The sequence below is a fragment of the Pipistrellus hanaki genome (assembly GCF_964339955.1).
Source record: "Pipistrellus hanaki genome assembly, contig: scaffold_39, whole genome shotgun sequence".
Classification (NCBI taxonomy): domain Eukaryota; kingdom Metazoa; phylum Chordata; class Mammalia; order Chiroptera; family Vespertilionidae; genus Pipistrellus; species Pipistrellus hanaki.
Genome location: NW_028182294.1, coordinates 921,889 through 943,563, shown reverse-complemented (window position 1 = coordinate 943,563; position 21,675 = coordinate 921,889). Strand labels below are relative to the sequence as shown.

At 67.8% G+C, this 21,675-nt stretch overlaps 1 protein-coding gene across 6 annotated transcripts in view; it reads left to right on the top strand.

Annotated features, from left to right (window-relative positions):
• The window catches only part of SHANK2 (SH3 and multiple ankyrin repeat domains 2), a 90,825-nt gene extending 75,103 nt beyond the window's left edge, over positions 1-15,722 (top strand). For 2 of the 6 annotated variants that reach the window (XM_084907019.1, XM_084907016.1), the window contains 5 exons: positions 2,530-2,660; positions 2,906-3,017; positions 3,637-3,657; positions 4,672-7,075; positions 12,584-15,722. In XM_084907019.1, the coding sequence (XP_084763145.1) occupies positions 2,530-2,660; positions 2,906-3,017; positions 3,637-3,657; positions 4,672-7,075; positions 12,584-13,154 (3,239 nt within the window). In that variant the 3' untranslated portion in view covers positions 13,155-15,722. Of the gene's footprint in view, positions 1-297; positions 319-2,529; positions 2,661-2,905; positions 3,018-3,636; positions 3,658-4,671; positions 7,076-11,417; positions 11,440-12,583 lie in introns of all 6 variants that reach the window. The other 4 variants (XM_084907020.1, XM_084907018.1, XM_084907015.1 and 1 more) reach the window with 4 other exon arrangements.
• The last annotated feature ends 5,953 nt before the right edge of the window (positions 15,723-21,675 follow it).

Below are 21,675 nucleotides of genomic sequence, written 5' to 3'. Positions count from 1 at the left end.
GTCTCCTCTGACCCCAGATGGCTGTGCCAGGCCGTACCTGGGGCCTGTGGGGTCGTCCTGAGGGAGCCCCCCTTTAAGGGGCCTGTCCCCGCGGGGACCTGGGTGTCCGGCGTGGGCAGAGTCGCCCTGCCCGCACTGGCCCTGGGGGAGGGGCGCTCCGGGCGGGTGAGGGCGGGGTGCTGGTCCGCCGCTGGAGTCCGAGTCTGGGCCCTGAGCCGCTTCGGGTCCTGTCAGCCCGGCCGGTCGGGTTGGGGGTCCCGTGCCCCAAGGGACTCACGCCCCCTTTCTGTTTGCAAGCCTCGGTCCGGAAGAAGAAGGGTAAGGGGACGGCCCTGTCTGTTTCCGGCCCCACCCCCGTGGAAGGACCCTCTGTGGTGGCGTGGCGTTGGCGTGGCGTTGGCTGGCGTCTCGCGTGTCGGTGGCCTGTGCTGTCTCCCTGTGCCGGCTCCCAGGGCCCCGTGCTCGGACCGTCCCTCCGTCTGTCCCGTCTGCTTCGCTTGTCCCGTCTGTGGTCCCGACGTGCTCCCCGCCCGAGCTGTCCTCCTCCTCATGGTGTGAGCCCACGGCCTCGCCGGCGGTCACCGCGGGGCTGCCCCGGCTCAGGAGCAGGCCCGGGGGCCCCGGCCCACAGATGGGACCGAGGCCAGCCTCCGGGCCCTTTGCTCTGGGCACTCCCCCCAACCCCCAGGAGCCCCCGCTCCTCAGCGGCCTGCTCTGCACCCACAAGAAACTGTTCTTAAGGGGGGGGGGTGCGGATCAGGGGATCAGGGGTGTAGGCGGACTCTCCCTGACCCCCCAGGGCTGCATGGGGGCAGGTCGGGCAGCAGCAGACCCCTCCCTGGGCAGCACCCACCTTTGGACTGTTCTCACCTGGTTGCCGGAGACAACACCCCAACAATGGAAAGAAGCAGCATCAAGTCAACACGCCTTTCGGGGGCCCGTCTCAGGGCCTCGGCTGAGGCACCAAACCGGGGGGACAGCCCAGAGGAGGGCCCTCCTGCGCCTCCAAGGCCACGGGAAGCAGAGGCCCCACCGGGAGCGGCAGGAAGGACCCTCCCCTGCAGCCTCCGGGGGGGCTGACCTCTGACCCTCGGCTTCAGAGTCCCAGCTGGGAGGGGTGAGATCTACTCGCAGGCACCCCCTCTCTGTCGGGGGTCTGCTCAGGGGCCTGGGCACCGACACATCAGGGAAGCAGCCCCCTGCGCGGCCCTGCAGCGCCTCCCACTGAGCGATAGGACCCCGGCTCACTGCCCATCTCCAAACCCTACGTTCCCACCGTGAGCCCAGGGCTGCTGCCCCCCCCCCACACCCGTGCTCGCCCGAGGGCAGACGCGACAGAGGGGCCAGGACAGGCGGCCGCAGCCACAGGCCCCGGCCTGCAGAGGGCGGGCAGGGGCCGCTGGGGTCGGGAGCTCCCTGCCCTCCTGCCCGGCCGCCGGTCCTCTCACCTGGCCCTCTGCCCGCCCCCGATGCGGGCCGCTGAGCCGGCCTCCCCTGCGGGAGGGCCCGCCGGTGGGGCGTCGGGAAGGCAGGACCCGGCGTGTGCGGACCAGCCGTGCTGTCCGCGGACCGCCAGGAAGTGTGTCCGTGAACAGCATGGTCACGCGTGTCTCCCAGACGCGGGGCTGCGAGCGTGTGCCCGGGCTGTTCTCAGTCCGGCCGTGGGGTGCGGCTGGGCTCTGGCTTCGGGCTGGGTGTCCCTGGCCGTGGGGTTTGGGGAGAGCTGGGGAGCTGCCCCTGCGGCCAGAATGAGGCGGGGCCCGGGGGAACTGGGAGCGAGCTCCGGGCGATGGCCAGGGAAGGGCCGGCCTTCCAGCTCCCCGAGGGGCCCCGAGCAGGCGAGTCCTGCGAGGAAACGGGTCAAATCCAGCCGCGGAGGAACCTGCCCTGACCTGCAGGGAGGGCTTCATGGAGGAGGTGATACTGAGGGTGGGGCCAGGCGGTGGGGACCAAGGGGGCGTCTGAGGGAGGAGGGCCGGGCCGAAGGGTGTGGACAGGCCGCAGAGCGGCAGGATAGGGGCTGAGGACAGTGACTAGCTGGGGTGTCCCCACCAATTCCCTGAGGGGTGACCGGTGTCCCCACCATCGCGAGGGGAAGCAATGCTCCCAGAGGAGCCAGCGGGGGCTGGCTCCCAGCTGCTCCTTGCCCCTCCCACAAGCCTGCCAGCGGGGATCCGGCCCCTTCGATGGCTGAGCTTCGTGGGGAGTCACAGGCCCGAGCGGGAGCCCTTGGGCTTGAGAGCAGAGTGATCAGGGGGGGGGGGGTTGCCGTGCCTCGAGGGGTCCCTACACTGGCTTCCGGCTCCTGACAAGCCCAACGGGCTGCATTTCAGCATCATAAACGTCTCCGTGAGGACCAGTAGCCGCCACACCCTGCTCTCCTCACACTGGGGAGGGGTCCCGCAGCGCAGGCGGGCATCGGAGCCTCCCATGGCTGCTGCCTCCGCCCGGCCCTCGTGCCCACGCTGCCCGGCTCGCGCCCGGCTGGGTCCCAGGCCTCTGACCCTGTGCCCGCTGTTCCCGCTGCAGATAAGCCCGAGGAGATCGTGCCCGCCGCCAAGCCCTCCCGTGCCGCCGACAGCGTGGCCGTGGAGTCCCGCGTGGCCACCATCAAGCAGCGGCCCTCCAGCCGGTGCTTCCCGTCCGTGTCCGACGTGAACGTGAGTGGCGGTTGGCGGCGGGAGGGGCGGGCCTCGGGAGCACCGGGGGCAGTGGCCATCCTCCCGTGTGGGCTCACGTTCCCGCACTGGCCAGACCCAGCGCCTGGCCCGGGCCTCAACTGGACACTCGGGTGGCGGGGAAGTCCCGGGACAGGTGCCCTCTGCCCAGCTTCCCTGCCCCCCTGACCGCCGCGGCGGGCGAGGCTGGCCTGGCGCCTCTCACCCGTGCCGCCTCCGGTTTGCAGTCCGTGTACGAGCGCCAGGGCATCGCCGTGATGACGCCCACCGTGCCCGGGAGCCCGAAGGGCCCGTTCCTGGGCCTCCCTCGAGGTACGATGCGAAGGCAGAAGTCAATAGGTAAGAAGTGTGGCCGCGTCCGCAGAGGGCCCCTGGCTCAGGGCCCCGGCCCGGCAGTGCCTGGCCGCCCGGGCCCCGCCCCCTGGGGTGGCCCCAGCCCCGCCCTCCGGACGCCATGTCCAGGAGCTCCTCCAGCTTTGCGAGCCCGGCCACCTGTGCAGCCAGGGGGCCCGGCGGAGGCAGGACAGGGTCGGTGGGCAGTGGCTGAGCCTGTGTTGCCGCACCCCTGCCTTTCTGCCAAGACCATGGTTCTCGGGGCGAGCCCCGGACACTGAGGGTGGCTGGTCGGGCTGGACCTCTGATCGCCCTGTGCTGTGTGTGTCCGGAACCACTTACTCTCGTGAGCGCCACACGATTCCCACGGACGGTTCCGGGCAGGGCGACCGTGACCCCCTGCGAGCCGGCCCCGCGCTGTCCTCACCCTGCAAACCAGAGGCAGGTGCTGCCGGCGCCAGGCCGGCCGTGTGGGGACGGACCGCTGCGCGGGGCGGCGGCGCGGCCTCCTGTCCGAGCTGGAGGTGCAGCGGCCGCTCCTGCGGCTCCCGAGCCCCCACCGGGCTCGGCCCAGAGCAGCCTCAGCCGCGGCTGCCGGTCAGTAACCGCCCTTTCCTCCCGCCAGACAGCAGACTGTTTCTGTCAGGTCAGTGCCCGGCCTCCCGGCAAAGCCGTGCGCCCGGGAGGCGTGTCCTCACCGCCGCTCCTCGGGCGGGCAGGCGGGCGGGCGGGCGCGGGAGGAGGCCGCAGGCTGGGAGGAGCGGTGGCTTTGGAACACGCCTCATGGGGAGCCGCCTGGCATGTGCCTGGCCTTGGCTTTGCGAGTCGTCATTTGAAGTGATCGTCTGTCACCTCCGAACCCTGCATGCCCCAGCGTGACACACGTGACCTCACCTCTGTCGGCGTCCTTGTGTGCGCGTGGCTCCCGCCTCCTGGAGTGCGTTCTGTTGTCGTTCTTGTAGCTCAGACTGTGGGACACGGGCGACACACACACACACACACACGCGCGCGCACACTCGCGTGCACACATGCATGTGCACGCTGTCAGGGCCACCTGCACATCCTGGGCCACGGCAGCCGGGCTCTGGCCCTGGCCAGTCAGGTTGTGGGACCCACGGCGCCCTCAGCAGCCGGGGGCCCAGGGGACCAGCCCCCGCACCCACACATCCCTGCGCCTCTGAGGCCCGGGAGCCCCAAGGCCCTCAGCCATTGAACAGCCCAGGGCACACACTGGGCTCCCCACACGGACGGGACGTCCCAGGGCCCCGCAGGGGAGGGGGCCACTCACTGCACCTCCGCACTCCCCTCTGCCCTGGTTTCAGACCAGTGGGGAGGCCACCTCAGCCTGAGACCCTGCAGACACCAGGGCCCCGGCCAACTCCCTATCCAGCTCCGCCCCACCATGCTGACACACTGCGTGCACACACAGGAAGGGCTGACGGCCCCGCCCGAGGGGCCCAGGCGCCCGGCTCTGGGCAGAAACAGAACCTCAGCAGCACGTGCTCCGCACCCTCCTCCCCCTCCTCTTACTTCACTTCATTTATTTTACGTTTTTGGCTCAGATGGGCTGTGTCCCTCGGCATGTGCGCTGAGCTGTGCTGTGCTCTGTGACGTGGGCGGCGTGGCTGCCACGACCCCACTGACCCTGCCTCTCCCGCAGGAATAACGGAGGAGGAGCGGCAGTTCCTGGCTCCTCCGATGCTGAAGTTCACCAGGAGCCTGTCCATGCCGGACACGTCCGAGGACATCCCCCCGCCCCCGCAGTCCGTGCCCCCGTCCCCCCCGCCCCCCTCCCCCACCACCTACAACTGCCCCAAGTCCCCGACGCCCAGGGTCTACGGCACCATCAAGCCCGCCTTCAACCAGAACCCCGCGGCCAAGGTGCCGCCGGCCACGCGCTCGGACACGGTGGCCGCCGTGATGCGGGAGAAGGGGCTGTTCTACCGCCGGGAGCTGGACCGCTACTCGCTGGACTCCGACGACCTCTACAGCCGCACCCCCGCCGCCCAGGCTGGCGCCCGCGGCCGGCGGGGGCAGATGCCCGAGAACCCGTACTCGGAGGTGGGCCGGATCGCCAGCAAGGCGGTATACGTGCCGGCCAAGCCGGCGCGGCGCAAGGGCACGCTGGTGAAGCAGTCCAACGTGGAGGACAGCCCCGAGAAGGCCTGCTCCATCCCCATCCCCACCATCATCGTCAAGGAGCCCTCCACCAGCAGCAGCGGCAAGAGCAGCCAGGGCAGCAGCGTGGAGACCGACCCCCCGGCCCCCGAGCCGCCCGGCCAGCTGCGGCCGGACGACGGCCTGGCCGTCAGCAGCCCCTTCGCGGCCGCCATCGCCGGGGCCGTGCGGGACCGGGAGAAGCGGCTGGAGGCCAGGAGGAACTCGCCCGCCTTCCTGTCCACGGACCTGGGGGACGAGGACGTGGGTCTGGGGCCACCCGCCCCCCGGGCACAGCCCCCCGAGTTCCCCGAGGAAGGCGCTTTTGGCGAGGAGGAGGGCGCCGAGCAGCTGGCGTTGCCCGCCTCGCCGGGGGCAGTGCCCAGGGAGCCGGAGAGCCATTTGGTGGGTGGCGGCGAGGCCAGAGCTCAGGGTGAGGCCGGGAGGCCGCCGAACACGTCCAAAGCCAAGTGTCCCGAGGGCAGCCCCGTGGGGCCCCCCAAGGGCGGCGCCGCGAGCCCCGAGAACTACGTACACCCGCTCACGGGGCGGCTGCTGGACCCCAGCTCCCCGCTGGCCCTGGCGCTCTCCGCGCGGGACCGAGCCATGAAGGAGGCCCAGCAGGGCCCCAAGGGGGAGGCCCCCAAGGCCGACCTCAACAAACCCCTCTACATCGATACCAAAATGCGGCCCAGCGCGGAGGCGGGCCTCCCCTCGGCCGCCAGGCAGGGCGCGCGCGGGCCGCTGCGGCGCCAGGAGACGGAGAACAAGTACGAGAGCGGCCCGGGCCGGGACCGCAAGGGCGAGGACCGCAAGAACATGCTCATCAGCATCGTGGACACGTCCCAGCAGAAGCCGGCCGGCCTGCTCATGGTCCACACGGTGGACGCCGCGGCGCCCGGCAGCCGCCTGGAGGAGGGGGGCGAGGGCGCCGCCGCGGAAGCCACGCCGGGCCGCCCACTGCCCGCGGTGCCGGAAGGCGTTCCCGAAACCGAAGGTGCTTTACCGATCGCCGCCGGCCCCGAGCCCGCGGCCACCACGCCCGGCAGGACCATGGTGGCGGCGGGCTCCCTGGAGGAGGCCGTGATCTTGCCATTCCGCATCCCGCCCCCGCCGCTGGCGTCCGTGGACCTGGACGAGGACTTCGCCTTCACTGAGCCATTGCCGCCCCCCCTGGAGTTCGCCAACAGCTTCGACATCCCCGACGACCGCATCGCCTCCGTGCCCGCCCTCGCGGGCCCGTCCCCGCAGGACAGGAATGGCGCCGCCCCGGCCCCCGCGCCCAACCCCAGCCAGCCCGCCGGCTCCGCCGACGGCAAGACGCAGGCCGGCCTCCCCAACTGCCTGCCGGCCCCGCTCCTGCCGCCGCCCGAGAGCTTCGACACCGTCACGGACTCGGGCATCGAGGAGGCCGACAGCCGCAGCGGCAGCGACCACCCCCTGGAGACCACCAGCACCGTCTCCACCGTGTCCAGCATCTCCACGCTGTCCTCCGAGGGCGGCGAGAGCGTGGACACCTGCACGGTCTACGCGGACGGGCAGGCGTTCGTGCTGGACAAGCCCCCCGTCCCGCCCAAGCCCAAGGTGAAGCCCGTGGCCCACAAAGGCAACGCGCTCTACCAGGACGCGCTGGCGGAGGAGGAGGCCGACGGCTTCGTGCCCCCGCCCGCGCCGCCGCCCCCGCCCGGCGGGGCCCAGCCCGGGGCCGGGAAGGGGGTCCAGCCGCGGACCTCCAAGCTGTGGGGCGACGTCTCCGAGGTGAGGAGCCCCATCCTCTCCGGCCCGAAGGCCAACGTGATCAGCGAGTTGAACTCGATCCTGCAGCAAATGAACCGAGAGAAACTGGCCAAGCCGGGCGAGGGCGTGGACGCGCCCACGGGGACCAAGCCGGCCGGCCTCGCTCCCAGGTAAGTCCCACGGCATTCGGCCAGACGCCACCCGCAGCCGGGCTCCCTCGGCCTCATCCAGGCGACGCCGGGCCGCGGCGTGAAGAGGGCTCAGGAAGCCTGCGTGGCCGTCTCTCGTTCTCCTGGACGCGGGCGCAGGCGTGGGCACAGCCCCCACCCTCCCGGCAGGAGGGCGCGCCCGGTGCAAAGCCAGCGCCCTGGCCCCCAGAGCCCCGTCTGCACCAGGACCACCCGGGGCTAGCCTGGAGCCTCGAGCAGCCGAGACGGCCCCACGGGGCGGAGGGGGTGTCAGGTTCCAGTGGAATGTGAGGGGGGTGTTGGGGTGCCAGTGGAATGGGGAGAGGGTGCGGGGGCGGGGGCGGTGTGCCTGGTCCTCTCCCTCCTCCCATCGTTCGCCGGCTGAGGGCTGGGGGGGGCGGGACCGGGAAGTCAGTGAAAGCCCTTCCCCCCCGCAGGCCAACCTCATGGAAGCAAAGCGTCCACTTGTCCCGGGCGGCCACTCTCGGGTCACGGGGTCAAGGCTGCTGCCATGGGAACTGGGTGTAGAGCAGCTTCCGGGCTGTTCTCGGAGTGCAGTGCCCGTCGTCGGTCCTCGGTTCCAGCCGTCTCCCCGCGGCACGCGGTTTCGCGGTGGCGGGGCGGCGGCGGCCCGTTTCCCCAGCTGGGGTGGGCGCTCAGGTTCCTCACGCGATTGACAGGTCTCTCCGCACCCTGTCGGGTGGCGTCCCACGCCCACAGCCAAGGCCAAAGCCGTGAATCGGGGCATTGCGCCACGGCTGGCCCTGGAGGTGCGGGCCGAGCCCCACAACCCCCCGCACTCCTCTGGGCGGGGGCAGCAGCTCCTCCACGGCCCCCAGGACTCTCCGTCCGCAGAGAGAAGCTCCCACACACCGCACCTCCAGTGGGACACCGCGCTAACTGCCGCCCAGCAGTGCCCGGGGCCGGGAGTCCCTCCCCCTCTCCGGTGGACTCGGTGACGCCAGCTGCCACGCACACGGAGTGCGAGCGCCCTCGTCCTTCCTCATTGTGCACGTTCAGCGACGACAGCGCGGTGTCCAGTTCAGACCCTTGAAGTGTCCCACGCGCCACAGAGGGCGTCCACCCAGGACTGATCTCCCACACCCGTGTCCCGCAGCGGCCGAGGCCCAAAGGTCGTGTCGCTTCGAATTCCAGAGAAATCCCCAGGACTGGCTGAAGGACACGGTTCACAGGACAGGCGCACGGCCGGCCGGCGGTGTCCGCCACGGGCCGCACAGAGCTCAGGAGACGGCTGTGCCAGCAGGACGCCCGCCATGCGGTCCGCGCTCACATCCCAGAACAGCTCCTTGTTGGCGGTTCCTTGACCGAGGGGCTGGCCAGGCTGCAGGGCCCCCAGCGCACTTTCCCGCCTTCGCTATGTCCCCACAGGGTGCGAGGGGCATTGTGCTCAGGTGCCCGAGCAGGCCGGGCGGTGACTGCAGAGGAGCAGGCCGCAGGCCAGAGGGCCGAGGCCTCGCTGGTGCTCGGCTGGAAGGACAGCACAGACCGGGTCGCAGGGCAAATCGCCCAGTGGCCGAGGGCTTCTCTCGTTACCTGGTGGTGATGGGAGGCAAGGCTGGTCCCCGCCCACTCCTTCCAGCTCCCAGCCAGTGCCCACAGCTGGACCAGGACCAGAGGGCAAGGAGCAGGAAGGCCATCCACTCTGGACACGGGCGGCAGCCATCGGCCTGGGACAGGATCCGCGGGGGTGGAGGCTCCGGGCCAGCGGCCGAGGCGGGGAGGCAGAGGCCCTCACCTGGAGCCGCATCCCTTCTGCAAATAGGCCGCAGCCAACACACCTGCGCCTCTCCGGGGCCTGGGATCGCCGGCTCCCGCGTCTGGATGCTTCGAAAGGAAGAGGGGGGACTGGATGGAGGGGCTCCTCCCTGGGGAAGAGTGAAGTTTCGGGGAAATGACGGAGCAATAGTGCAGCCCCCGTTTCAGTGCGAGGCTTGATGGCGGAGGGTGGGCCTTGGAGCCCGCACGGTGGTTTGCTCATGGAGTGGCGGAACCTCGGCTGCGTGGCCCCCGAGGCCTGAAGGAGTGGGCGCGAGGAGCAGGGTGCGGGGCGCGGCCGCCTCCCGTGCACAGGGCCCCCTCGGCCTGAGCGGACACTCCCAGGACGGGGAGCCGGGCCCGAGCCCAGGACGCGGACACGGAGGCCGGGACGCGGACACGGAGGCCGGGACGCGGACACGGAGGCCGGGACGCGGACACGGAGGCCGGGACGCGGACACGGAGGCCGGGACGCGGACACGGAGGCCGGGACGCGGACACGGAGGCCGGGACGCGGACACGGAGGCCGGGACACACTTCGGAGTGGAAGGATGTCGGAGGGGACGGTGGGCGGCAGCCAGGCGGGGTGAGGGCCTCTCGGCAGCTGTCTGCACTCAGGTCCAGGCCGCCTGGGGTCCAGGCCAGGACCAGGCGGGGAGCCCGCGGCCCCACGTCCACCTCCTGACCCAAACCCACCAGCTGCAGCCGGGGTGCCAGGCGCCGTGCGGGAGGGAGCTGCCTGTTCGGCTGCAGGCGTGGACAGGTCGCCTCTCCGCTGCGTGGGGGGTGTGGGGGTCGCAGGCCCTGGAAGCCGGGGTCCTCCCGGCTCCCATCCAGACATGGTGGCGTCTGCTGGCTCCCTCAGGAGCCCTCCAGGTCACCCAGCGCTTTTCGGGGCGCCCAGAGGCCACCCGAGACTGGCCTTCGCCTCCTGGGGGCGCAGATGGGCTTGGGGAGTGGAGTGGCCACGGGTCCCAGTCCCGCAGGCCGCCCTGGCCGGCTGCCTCCGAGGCCCCTCCCCAGCCGGAGCCGCCAGCTGTGCGCTCCGTGTGCCACCCCAGGGCCTGTTCACGTTAAAATTACCCGGTTTGAGCTTTTTGCAAAGTGAGCTCGCCCAGCCCACACTCCGCGGCCCCGAGGACACGCGCTCCCGGGTCGTGGCAGCCTCAGCGCCACGGGGCTCATCCCCTCCGGCAACGCCTGGAAGGGGAAGTGACGCCGAGGAGGAAACGGTCAGAGGGGCCTGGGGTCCGCCTTCCCCGCTCCCCGCGGACAGGCCTCCGGAGGCTCGTCTCGTCCTGAGCGTGTCTCCCTTGACGGCCAGCGACCCGCGGGCTCCTGCCTTCTCTGCCCGAGTCTGGGTGGCCGGGGCTCGGCAAGGGCCCAGGGTGAGCACCTTCTTGCTCCGCAGGGACCTTGCTCTGCGTAGCCCCGCCCTGGCTCTGGGTCAGGCACAGCCTCCTGACCCGGGATGTGAGCTTCCTTTCCGTCCCCCGCTCGGAGGGTGGGCCAGGCCCCTCACGGCCCTCAGAGGCACGGGCACCTGGGAATGGGGGGCTGCATCAGCACAGACACCCGTGTGGAGCGAGCGAGAGGCATGAGACTCGGTGCCCCACCCCTGCTGTCTGGTCAGGGCCCACCCGTGGAGACGCAGTGCTGTTGGGAAACAAGTGCCCTTTGGCCTGGGAGAGGCGACCGCACAGAAGCCCGGCCCGCTCCCTCCAGGCGGGACAGTGGGCAGACTCCGTGGGGACGCAGCGGCCTCCGGCCCACACCGATCCCTGTTGGAGGCCTAAGGGGACCCGTGAGCGCGGGAAAGCCGCTGGAATGCTAGCTCCCTGCCCAGCCGCTGGCTGATGGATGGCGGCCTCTGAGTGTCCGTCAGCTCTCGGCTTTCGTTTTCATTCTCGTGTTTCCACTCGGTTTGATTTAAGAGGCAGGACAGGGAGGGACCGTCCAAGAGCCGGTGTCTGTTCTAAATCGGCAGCGGGGCCGTGCGTTCCTCCCTGGAACCCAGGGGTTGCCTAGCAACAGCATCTCAGCAACCAGAGGATGCTGGAGAACGTCGGCGCCATGAACCCGAGTAAACCAAGCGGCTGCGGAGGCCGGCCAGGCGGCTCACGGGGCTCGGCCTCCGCAGGGAGCGTCTTCCACGGCGAAGGCCGGGCTGGGCGGCCCAGCGTCGGGGGCTTTGGTCTTGGGGTGCGGACCCTCCCGCCAGCGTGCTGACCCGCCCTCCCCAGCAGCTCAGCCCCAGGCCGGGGACCAGCTGGTTCTGAGCGCGTCCGACGGGGCACCCGCTCCAACGGGGCCTCGCGTAGCGTTTCCTGGGTGGTGCCCGTGCGATCACGTGGCGCGGACGGAGAGGGCAGGTGGGGGTCCCGGTCCGAGGACGGCAGAGGCGCCTCCCTCCTTGGCGGTGAAGGGGGCATGGACGCTCCGGTCGGCGTGGCGCCCTGCTCCCCTCCACCCTGCAAAGCCGTCTTTTATCGTGACCTCAGCCTCTGCGTTTTGTCGTTCCCATTTGCTCCGTGACGGGCGTTGGCAGAAGAGGGTCGTGCTGAGCGGAAGTAAGTGCTGGTGCCCTCTGTGTGCTGTGCCTCCTGCGTGTGGCGCCCTCTCTGCTCTGACCACTCGGCCCGGAGCCTCCGTAAGAATGTGCCCGGAGAGGCGGGAGCTGCACGGGAACGAGGGTGCCAACGCCATCCATCGGCTCAGAGGCCGCCGGGTCTGTGCCGCCGGGCTCTGAGCAGCCGCTGTCGCTCTGAGGGTCACCACACGGTCACCGTGGGGAGCGCGAGTGTCCCTCCGAGGCGCTGCTCCCCAGCGGGGAGCCGGCGTGTCCCCCAGGCCGCGGCCGTCAGCAGCCGCACCCCTCCGAGGCAGCGGCTCTGCACGGCCCCGGTCTTATCAGCGTCTGAGCTCACCCGTGTCAGCCTTCCCCCTCGGGTGTCCCGAGAGAGGACAGGAGGGGAGGCCATTGGGAAGGGCGTCCCACTGCACCCCCACCCCCTCTGAGCTGTGGGCCGGCTGGAACCGGCGTGGGCCTCGTCCTCCCGGAGCCCTTCAGCCCTGAGGGCCCCAAGTAGCGGGCGGGGCTCCCCCTGCCGGGCGAGGGCCAGCCCACCGGGGCCTTCCCTGCTCTGAAGGCCTGTCAGCGGGGTGAGCATCGGCCCAGGAACCAGGGGTCACAGTTTGATTCCGGGTCAGAGCACACGCCTGGCTGCGGGCTTGATCCCCAGCGTAGGGTGTGCAGGAGGCAGCTATCACTGGCTCTCTCATCATGGCTAGCGCTCTCTCTCTCTCTCTCTCTCTCTCTCTCTCTCTCTCTCTCTCTCTCTCTCCCCCTTTCTCTCTGAGATCAAAGAAAAATGTAAAAACGCGCAGGCCTGGCAGGCAGCCGAGAGTGCCCCTCCTGTTTGCTGTGCTGAGGCCGGCGGGTCCCCTCAGCGGTGCCCGCGACACCACAGTCCCAGAGGGCCAGCCGCATGCTCACCCAGCCAGACACCCGTCCAGTCCCCCGCCTGGGCCGGGGGTGAGGGCTGCCGTGTGGTTGGTGTGTCCTCTGACTCGGCCCGGCATGGCAAACCCCGGGCTCCCGGGCTCCTGCCAGTGCGGCTCGGCTCGGTGCTGTGTGCCTGGTGTCTGCTGCCCTCCCGGCCGCCTGCTGGCGGCGGGGCCTGGCGGTGACGCCCTCTCTCGTTGCCGTTTCAGAAGCCCGGAGGTCATGAGCACCGTCTCAGGGACACGGAGCACGACGGTCACCTTCACCGTCCGCCCCGGGACCTCGCAGCCCATCACCCTGCAGAGCCGGCCCCCCGACTACGACAGCAGGACCTCAGGAACCAGACGTGCCCCGAGCCCCGTGGTCTCGCCCACGGAGATGAGCAGAGACATCCTGCCCGCCCCGCTCCCCGCCGCCATGGCGTCCCCTTCCCCCACCCTCTCCGAGGTCTTCAGCCTCCCGGGCCAGCCCGCGGCCGGGGACCTGTTCGGCCTGAGCCCCGGGGGGCGCAGCCGGTCGCCGTCCCCCTCGGTCCTGCAGCCGCCCCTCTCCGGTAAGCCTTTCACCACGAAGCCCGTGCACCTGTGGACCAAGCCCGACGTGGCCGACTGGCTGGAGAGCCTGAACCTGGGCGAGCACAAGGAGATGTTCCTGGACAACGAGATCGACGGCAGCCACCTGCCCAACCTGCAGAAGGAGGACCTCATCGACCTGGGCGTGACGCGCGTCGGGCACCGCATGAACATCGAGAGGGCCCTGAAGCAGCTGCTGGACAGATAAGGGCGGCTGCGCGGGCCCCACAGACTCCGTCAGACGTGGAGATGGGCTCCGCGGCGGGCTGGGCTCCTGGCGCCCAAAGCAGTGCGGGCGGGCGGGCGGGCCCCAGCGCCTGCGGGGCTGCTGGGCTGTGTCCACGGGGCACGGAGGGCGTTTTCTAACCAGAGGGCGATGCACAGCCGCTCGCGATGGCCTGGCCTGCAGGGCCGAGAGGGCGACCCGCTCCCCACGTGCTCCATCCCTCCCGCCGGCGGCTCCGTGCTCGCCCGCTCCTCCCTCCTGCGCTTCACCCGCGGTGCGGGGCCGTGTGGACAGAGGGAGAGAAGCCTCCTCAGCCGCCTCCCGCCTCCGCGACGTGGGCCAGGGCTCCTGGGCCGAGGGCCGGCAGCAGAGTGGGCCGGGATCGTGAGCCGTGCTTAGCTTGCTTGTTTTCTTTCTGCAAATCCACGCGCATGATTCCCAAGTGGCCGGACACGTCACGGCGTCAGTCAAAGCACAAAGTCACGATTCCGAGGAGGAGGGGCTTTTCACGGAGAGCGTGTGGCATTCGGCCCCGGCAGAGCCTGGGCTCCCACTGCGACGTGAGGGACGAGAGGCGGTGAATGTCGGCCACGTGCTGGGCAGGCGGGGCGCCCTCTGTTGGCTGCGGCCTGAGCGGGTGGCACGGCGGGCCTCCCCTTCTCGCGTGTCCAGGACCCCACCAACTTGTCTTAATGGGACCACAGTGTTTGAGAGCCGGGGTGTGGCCGGGCCTGGGGAGACAGGGTGCGCTGCAGGGTGAGGGTATGAGGCAGGGTCCCAGGAAGCCCATCGCCTCCCCGGCCAGGCTGTCGTCAGCCCTGCCTCCCCCCGGAGCTCCCTCCCCTGTGACCACACCTCTGTTTGCCAAGGGAGGTCACCAGTCAGGCTTCCAGCACATTCTCCCCGTTTGGAAGGAACTGGAATGTTTGGTTTGGGGCTTTTGTTATGATTTCAGAGCTAGCCTGGCCCATCTCCAATTACAAAAACACAATTTTCTCTTTCTTTGCGCTCACAACCAGGCATCTCACTAGGTCTGGATCAGCTATAGGACGAACACGTAACATTTAGCGGTTTAAATTCTTCACTGCGAGTTTAGTTGTACAGATAGTTCATAAGCACAACCTTCTAGGAAAACCACCGCGGCTGCCTCCCGCGCGGCCTCTGTGCTGGCTCCGTCCTCCAGGTCCGGGAGCCACGTCTGTGACTGCTGTGGCCTCGTCACCGGGCGACCTTCTCCACTCCAGCTCCTCCGGACGCATCGGAACCCGCCGGCTGTGCTGCAACTGCGTCATCAAAGGACAATTATTCAGGTGGTTACGGTTCTCAATGCAGCAGTTTCTCAGCACGCTCACACACGTATGCACACACATACACGTGCACATACCCATTTCCAGCCACAGGCACTGAGCGGGAAGCCGGAGTGGACCTCCTGCAGGCCCAGCTCCGCCCCAACCCCAAGTCGGTGGAACGTCGGTGGGCTCTTTCCATCCACGCCCTTTCCATTTCCGTCCAGGATCTCCAGCCCAGACGCCGGTGGCCGCGAGGCTGCCGTGGTTCTGGAAGCCATTCCGTCTTCCGTCCGTCCGTCAGCTCCCGCTTTCCTTCCGTCTGCGGCCCTCTGTGCGCAGTGCCACGGCCAGTGCCAGGCCGGGCGGGAGAGACCGGACGCGGCGGCCGTGGGGCCCGTCGGTGAGAGCTCGCTGTGCACGCCCCCAGAAGCCCGCGGAAGAGGCCGAAGAGCCGAGGGAACCGCTCACTGTCGCCCTGTCCCGTTCTCGCAGAGTGACAGGACCCGTCGGGACCTGCGCTGACCCACAAGGGACCCTTCTTGCCAAAATGAACCCACCTCTCGCTCCACTCCACTCAGTGACCTTGCTCCAGCAATAGCCCCTCGTCCAAGCCGCCGCCCTGTCCGCCCGGGCCTGGCGGGGCCAGGCCTGCTCCGCGCGGAACCACGCCCGATGCTCACACAGGACCATGTGGACACTATCCCAGGTTTCAAGATCAACTTTTGTTACATACTGTAATTTAAATAAAGCGCATTTACAAGCCTAGTTTCTGTAATATTGTGTACACAGAACCAAACCTCTCAGATGTAAATTTTGTATCTCCGCCAGCCCCTCCCCAGGGCACCCACACTTTAGTTGATTCACACACCAGAGGTGACGCGGTGGCTCGGTTTGCCGAACCCTGCATATCACGGTGAGCTGTCTGTGGTACTTCCGTCAGAAAACGGTGACGTCCCCGAGTTTCTGAGCGAGCAAGCATTGCCCGGGGGGTCTGGCAAGGACATTTCTGTGGGGCCACCAATACTGATCTTTTTTTCCCATTAACCTTCCGTTTTCTGTTTTTTAGAGACGAATCTGTTTCACACCACACTTTGTATAACGTGTCCACATTCTCTGTCGCTGTTACTTTTGTGCTTTAATTCTTTTTAGACTTTATTAAAAACAAAGACAGACAAGCCCCTGTCATTTGCACTTTCTCCTGACCCTTCCATCTCTTGTATGGCAACCAAATTCTGTAAAAATAAATATCCTGTTGCACTAAGGTCGTGGTTCTGATTGCAAACAGCGGTGACTGAGGTGCACAGTGGCCAGGCCGGCACCCAGCGCAGGCTCCGGGGCATCACAGCCTCTGGCCTCTGACCAGTTGGAGCTCCTCAGCCAGTCCCCACGCTCCCACTTCCTGACGGGTTCTCCGCGTGCGGGCGGAACCGTGTCGGCGGGCGCCTGTGGGCACTGCTGTCACGGTGGCAGGCGCCCGCTTCCTCCGTGTTGGAGGGAAGCAGGGGTGTCGGGGACGAGCCAGGTTTGCACCTCCCCCGGGGCCACGAGCCCCCACACCCACAGCTGTCCTCTTGCTGTCCGGCCAGACGGCTGGCAGACGGGAGGCCTCTCCAGTTGGCGTCAAGCCGGCCAGGGCTTGGTGAGCGGCGTGCGGAAGGCTGGGGGCAGAGCTGAGGCCGGAGGACGGGGTCCCTCCCACCTCACCAGGCACCTCCTCCCGGCCTCCCCGCGAAGACCCGTCTTGGGTCCCGTTTCTGCTGCTGGGGCCTCCGTGTGAGCCCCACCCCTCTGTGCTCAGAGTCCGAGTGCTCCGGCCTGTTAGCCAGCGTCCTCCTGCCTCAGCGCTCCCCCAGGTCACCCCCAGCTCCCCGAGGCCCCCGGCTCGCCTGGGCACAGCACCAGAGGTCTGGTGAAGAGAAAGGGTTACCGGGGGCTTTTCCTTGTACTTGGAGGCATTTGATAGCCAATGAGCCGGCACGTCGTTCCCATGGCGTCGATATTGTGCACGCCCATGGGGCGAGGCTCCCGCGTGGCGAGGTGACCGCAGTGGCCGCTGGACACGGTGCTGCCAGGCTGCGGGGAGTCGGGTGACTTCCGAACTCGCCTCGGACTCGGCAGCTCTCCCTCCCGTTGTTACTCCCGCTGTCTCGGTGGTTCTGTCTCGTTGTTGTTCCTGTAACATGTTTCTACACGCCTCAGTCTCCCGTTCCATGTTCAGATCCACAGCAGTCACTGTCCACTGCTCCTCCTCGGGATTCTGTGTCAACAGCAGCTCTGAGACTTTAACGTAAGCCTTCGATCAAACGCAGAAACAAACAAACAAAAAACAGGAAAAAAAAAAAAAAAAAGTGTGTGCCTTGGGTGTTTGGACCTGCCCTGCATAAAACCATGTTGTACCCAAACGCTGTATGTGCCACGGAGGGGAGCCGTGTCCTCAATGCACCCACGTGGCCGGTGCAGCGGCCACAGTGCCTTCTCTCGGGACTGGGACGCCGCAGCGCCAAGCGGAAAGCCATTCGAGACGTGACGTGTCCGGAGACCTGGACGTGGCTCTGGAGCCCGGCCCAGCCTCAGGCTGTGGGCCACACAGTCACCTGCGTTAAAAAATAAAAAGAACATTGACATAAGATTGTGTTATCAAGTAGTTTTCCATTAACAGTGTTGCTACTACCCCGCTCTCAGCGCTTCCACCCCGTTAAAACACAGAGAGTGTTGAGAATTCCCACGGAAAGGAGAGCTCTGAGCCCGTCGGGCTTTCCGACCTCGCTTCCTGGTGCTGTGTCGCCCCCCAGTAGTCTTGTGGGCCACGCTGATGGAGGTCAGCTGTGCCGATCCTTTTGCATTTTGTTAAAAATAAAATGTTTGTTTTTAGTGATTGAGGGCACTCATCCCAGAACTATTTCCATTTTTTAAGTTAAAGAAGTGGCAATGCACAGTGTCTCTTCCTGTGAGGGAAGAAAAAATCTATGTAAGCCCGGCCGGTGTGGCTCAGTGGTTGCATATTGACCTATGACCCAGGAGGTCACCGTTCAGTTCCCAGTTGGGGCACATGCCCAGGTTTCGGGCTCCATCCCGGGGTGGGGCGTGCAGGAGGCAGCCGGTCTGTGATTCTCATCGTTGATGTCACATCTCTCCCTCTCCCTGCCTCTCTGAAATCAATAAAAAGATGTATTTTTGAGGATCTCTCAAGATCATGCAAACTCTGATTAAAAGGTGAATAGATTCACCCACTGTTCCGTCTGGAGGCAAATCGGGCCTGCCACACGTCTGTATTTCTGAGAACCGGGCAGCCCCCCTCCCCTTCACGCTCACCCTCAGGGCGAGGACACAGGCCCAGCGAGCGAATGAGGCGGAGCTGCCGGTGAGTGTGGACGTGAGGCGCTCAGCTCCCAAGTTCCCTCAGAGCCCAGGGCGGAGAGAGCAGCGGGCTCCTCGGCCTGGTGCCCAGCTGGGCAGCTAAAAATACCTGGCCCGCCTCCGAGTGCATTTATCAGCGTGCCCACACGGGCTGGCAGGGACAGGCCTGGGGAGCCCGCAGCCTCAATCGCCAGGCTCGCGGGGAAGCCCAGCCCCTCCCGCCCTGCGCCGGCCCGCTTTCCCCCGGGGCCCCTGGAGGGCTGGGCGGGGCGGGGAGGCCGTGCGAAGACAGCGGATCCAGCGGCAGCCGCCGAAGGCCACATCTGCCGTGCCCGGCCTCCTCGGCAGACCACTCGCACCCTCACCCAGCTGTCCGTGCTTTTCCCTCTTTGCCCACCTCGCTCCAGCCGTGTTCCCGCCTCAGGGCCTCCTCCCTGCCGGCGCCTCCTGCTCTCTGGAATGTTCCCCCCTCTGTCTGCATGGCTTCCTGGACCCCAGGCTCAGCGGAGACTCAGCCCAGCCCCACACCCTTCGCCCCGCTTTCTGCCGGCGGCACTGACCAGGCCCTCACACTGGCGGGTCGAAGTGCTTACCCACGACCCCCAACCTCAGGAGCTCTGCCCACTGCACGCACCGCTCTTCCCGGCACAGGCTCCGCGGGCAGAGGCAGCCACTCCTCCCTGGCCCTGTGGACCCCTCACCACCGACCGCCTCCCCCACGGCAGCCTCCCTCCGCTCTCGGGCTGCGTCCCCAGGAGCTCTTCCCGCACCGCCCGCCCTGCATGGGCCCTCCATCAGCCAGGTGCCTCCTCGCCTGGCCAGTGGCCTATTGGCTGGAGCGTCATCTCACACCCTGAAAGGTCATGGGTTTGACCCCGGGTGGGGGGTGCGGGAAGGCCACCAATGGGTGTTTCTCTCTCACATCCATGTTCCTCCCTCCCACTCTCTTTCCAGAAAGTATGTCCTGGGCGAGGAGTCACAGAAAATAAGGAAACACACCAGGCGCCTTGGTCTAGAGCAGTGGTCCGCAAACTGCGGCTCGGAGCCACCTGCGGCTCTTTGGCCCCTTGCGTGTGGCTCTTCCACAAAACATCACGTGGGGGCGCGCACGTACAGTGCGATTAAAACTTCGTGGCCCATGCGCAGAAGTCGGTTTCCGGCTCTCAAAAGAAATGTCAGTCGTTGTACTGTGGATATTTGGCTCTGTTGACTAATGAGTTTGCCGACCACTGCCCTAGAGCTACACGCCCCAGGGCCCGCCAGGGGGCGCTGAGAGGACGGGGCTCGCACACAGGGTGCTGTGGTCCTCCCAGAGCTGGGTGTCCAGCTTCCGGAACAAGGCACCCCGTCTGCCCTCCGTCTGCGTGTGCAATGGTGGCCCCGGGTGGGCGAGGCGTTGGCCCTGCTTGTGGGCCCCCAGGTGGCCTCTGCCAGGGCTAAGGGGCAGAACACGGGGCGCCCAGGGGCCTCACGCAGCCTCGGCCCCGCCGCTGCCCACGGACCACCCAGCCCACGCCGGGGCCGCCTCCTCGGGGGACCCCGTGCATCCCCTGCTGCAGTCGCCACATGAGGGGCAACCCCGAGGATGCACAGAGGACACTGGGCCCGCCCGTCATGTGCCCGCATGGACCAATCAAGACCGGCAATGGGCGCTGGTCACGTGTACCAAATAGTTCAATCACAAGTGGCATAGGCAGCCATTGGTCATGTGACCTGTGAGGACCAATCAGGACTGGCAAAGGAATGCCCATCTATGATTGGCCCAGAAGGGGTGGCTTTTGGCCAATCCCCGGGGCCAGGAGGCGGGACATAGGCCAACACCTGAACCTGTGGCTCCGGTGGTGCGGGTTTCGGGCCGGGGGTGGAGACAGGAGAGGCCGCCCCCGCCCCCCGCCCCCAGCCGCGGTCCCATCGTGGTCCCGGCGGCCCCGGGAGGGGGTCCATGAGCCCGGGTCCCCGGACCCCTGTCCCCACGCCCATCCCAGGGTCCCGGCAGGGCCGGGCAGCGGCGCCGCTTCGCCCTGGGGCGCGTGTGGAGCTCCTGCTGTGCGGTCTCAGCCCCGCGGCCACGCCGCTCACACCGAGCACCAGCCCCGGGCCTGCCACCGTCACATCTGCCGGGCCTGCGCCCCGCCTCTCCGTCCGGTCCTCCCCGCCTGCTGACGCCCGTGGAGCGGGGCCGGTCTGTCCCGGCGGGGCGGTCAGCTGCAGGAAGGGCCACCTCCCTGTCCCAGCATCGCCTCGCGGGGGCTCTGAGGCCGGACTTCGGGGCGGCTCTGTGCCCCGGCCCAGCACGGCCTCCGCCTGGGGCGCCTGGTCCTCGCGGAATGCTTCCAGGGCACCGTGTTGGGGGTCAGGGCCGCATCCCTCCCGGCTCAGCGGTGCTCAGTGGCGGAGCCCTGGGCTGGCGCCCCCTGCCGGCTGCGGGGAGCAGTGCCGCCGCAGCCCTGTTCTCCGGCCGGGCCCGGCGGCACTGCGGTCACAGGCAGCGCTGCGGGCCTTGCGGGGCCGCTCAGAGCTGGGCCGGCTCCGTGCGGACGGGAAAGGCTTCCAGTAAGACTGCGTGGGAAACAGCGGGCGCAGCCCGGCCGCAGGCTCAGGGGGTGAGCGTTGACCTAGGAGCCAGGAGGTCAGGGTCTGATTCCCGGTCAGGGCACAGGCCCGGGTTGGCGGCTCGATCCCCAGTGGGAGGCGTGCAGGAGGCAGCTGATCAGTGATTCTCTCATCCTTGATGTTTCTCTCTCTCTCCGCTTCCTTCCTCTCTGAAATCAGCAATGAAAGATCGATTTAAATTAAAGATAACAAACGTGGGGTCCAGGCACAGGAAACAGCCACATCCCAGCGCAGGGACGTGTTCGCCGCTTCACTCCGACCCCTGAAGCAGGTCCTTTAAATCAGAGTGTAGCCTGGCCTGGGCTCCGCGGTTAGAGCCGCCCTGAGCGCCGAGGGGTCAAAGGGTGGATGCCTGGTCCCAGCCGGGGTACATGCAAGACTCAACCAATCGCTGTCTCTCTCACATTGATGTCTCTCTCTCTCTCCTTCCCTCCCTCCCTTCCACTCTAAAAACCAATGTGGGGGAGCGGGGATCCTCAGGTGAAGCTTAACAACACGTGTATTTGAAACGTTAAATTGTATCATTGATATCGTGTTTGGCTACAATATCATTGATATTGTGTTTGGCTACAATAACACCCACCACTGGCGGGCGCCTAACAAAGGGCGCCTTCACGGCACAGCGTGCGTCCCGGAGGCACCGGAACAGCCCGTGCTGCAGGAGTAGGGGAGACAGGGCGCGAGGTGGGGGTCCCTGGCCTGACAGCTCCCCAGGGTCCAGCTCACATCCCACCCCCTCCCCAGGCAGGAAGGAGAGGGGACCATGTCGGCCGGGCCTCCCCCTTCGTCCCCAGGAATGTCTACCAAGGTCATGGGCTACAGCAGTGTCTGTGAGCACCCCTCGCCCCAGCAGCGGCGGCCTCGGGAAAGGGGGGGCGAGGGGTGCACGTGCTGCCAGGAGCAGAGCTGGGCTGTGAGGCAGAGGGGATGGGGGCTGAGGAGGCAGAGGGGACAGGGACTGAGGAGTCAGAGGGGATGGGGACTGGGGGCAGGGGGGAAGGGGGCCGAGGAGGCGGAGGGGACAGGGGCTGGGGGCAGGGAGGGTGGAGGGGGTGTCACCAGTATCCAGAGGTGTCCTTGCTGCGCAGTTCAAGGTGCAGGTCCTTCAGTGCTGCGTGACCCTCCACTCTCACCCCCTGACCCTGACACAGCCCGCCCCCAGCCCAGGCGACCACTGTCCACTTCCTGTGTCATGTGCTGTTCTGGCCGTTCGTCAGCAAACCCTCCGCATGGCCTTGGGCCTG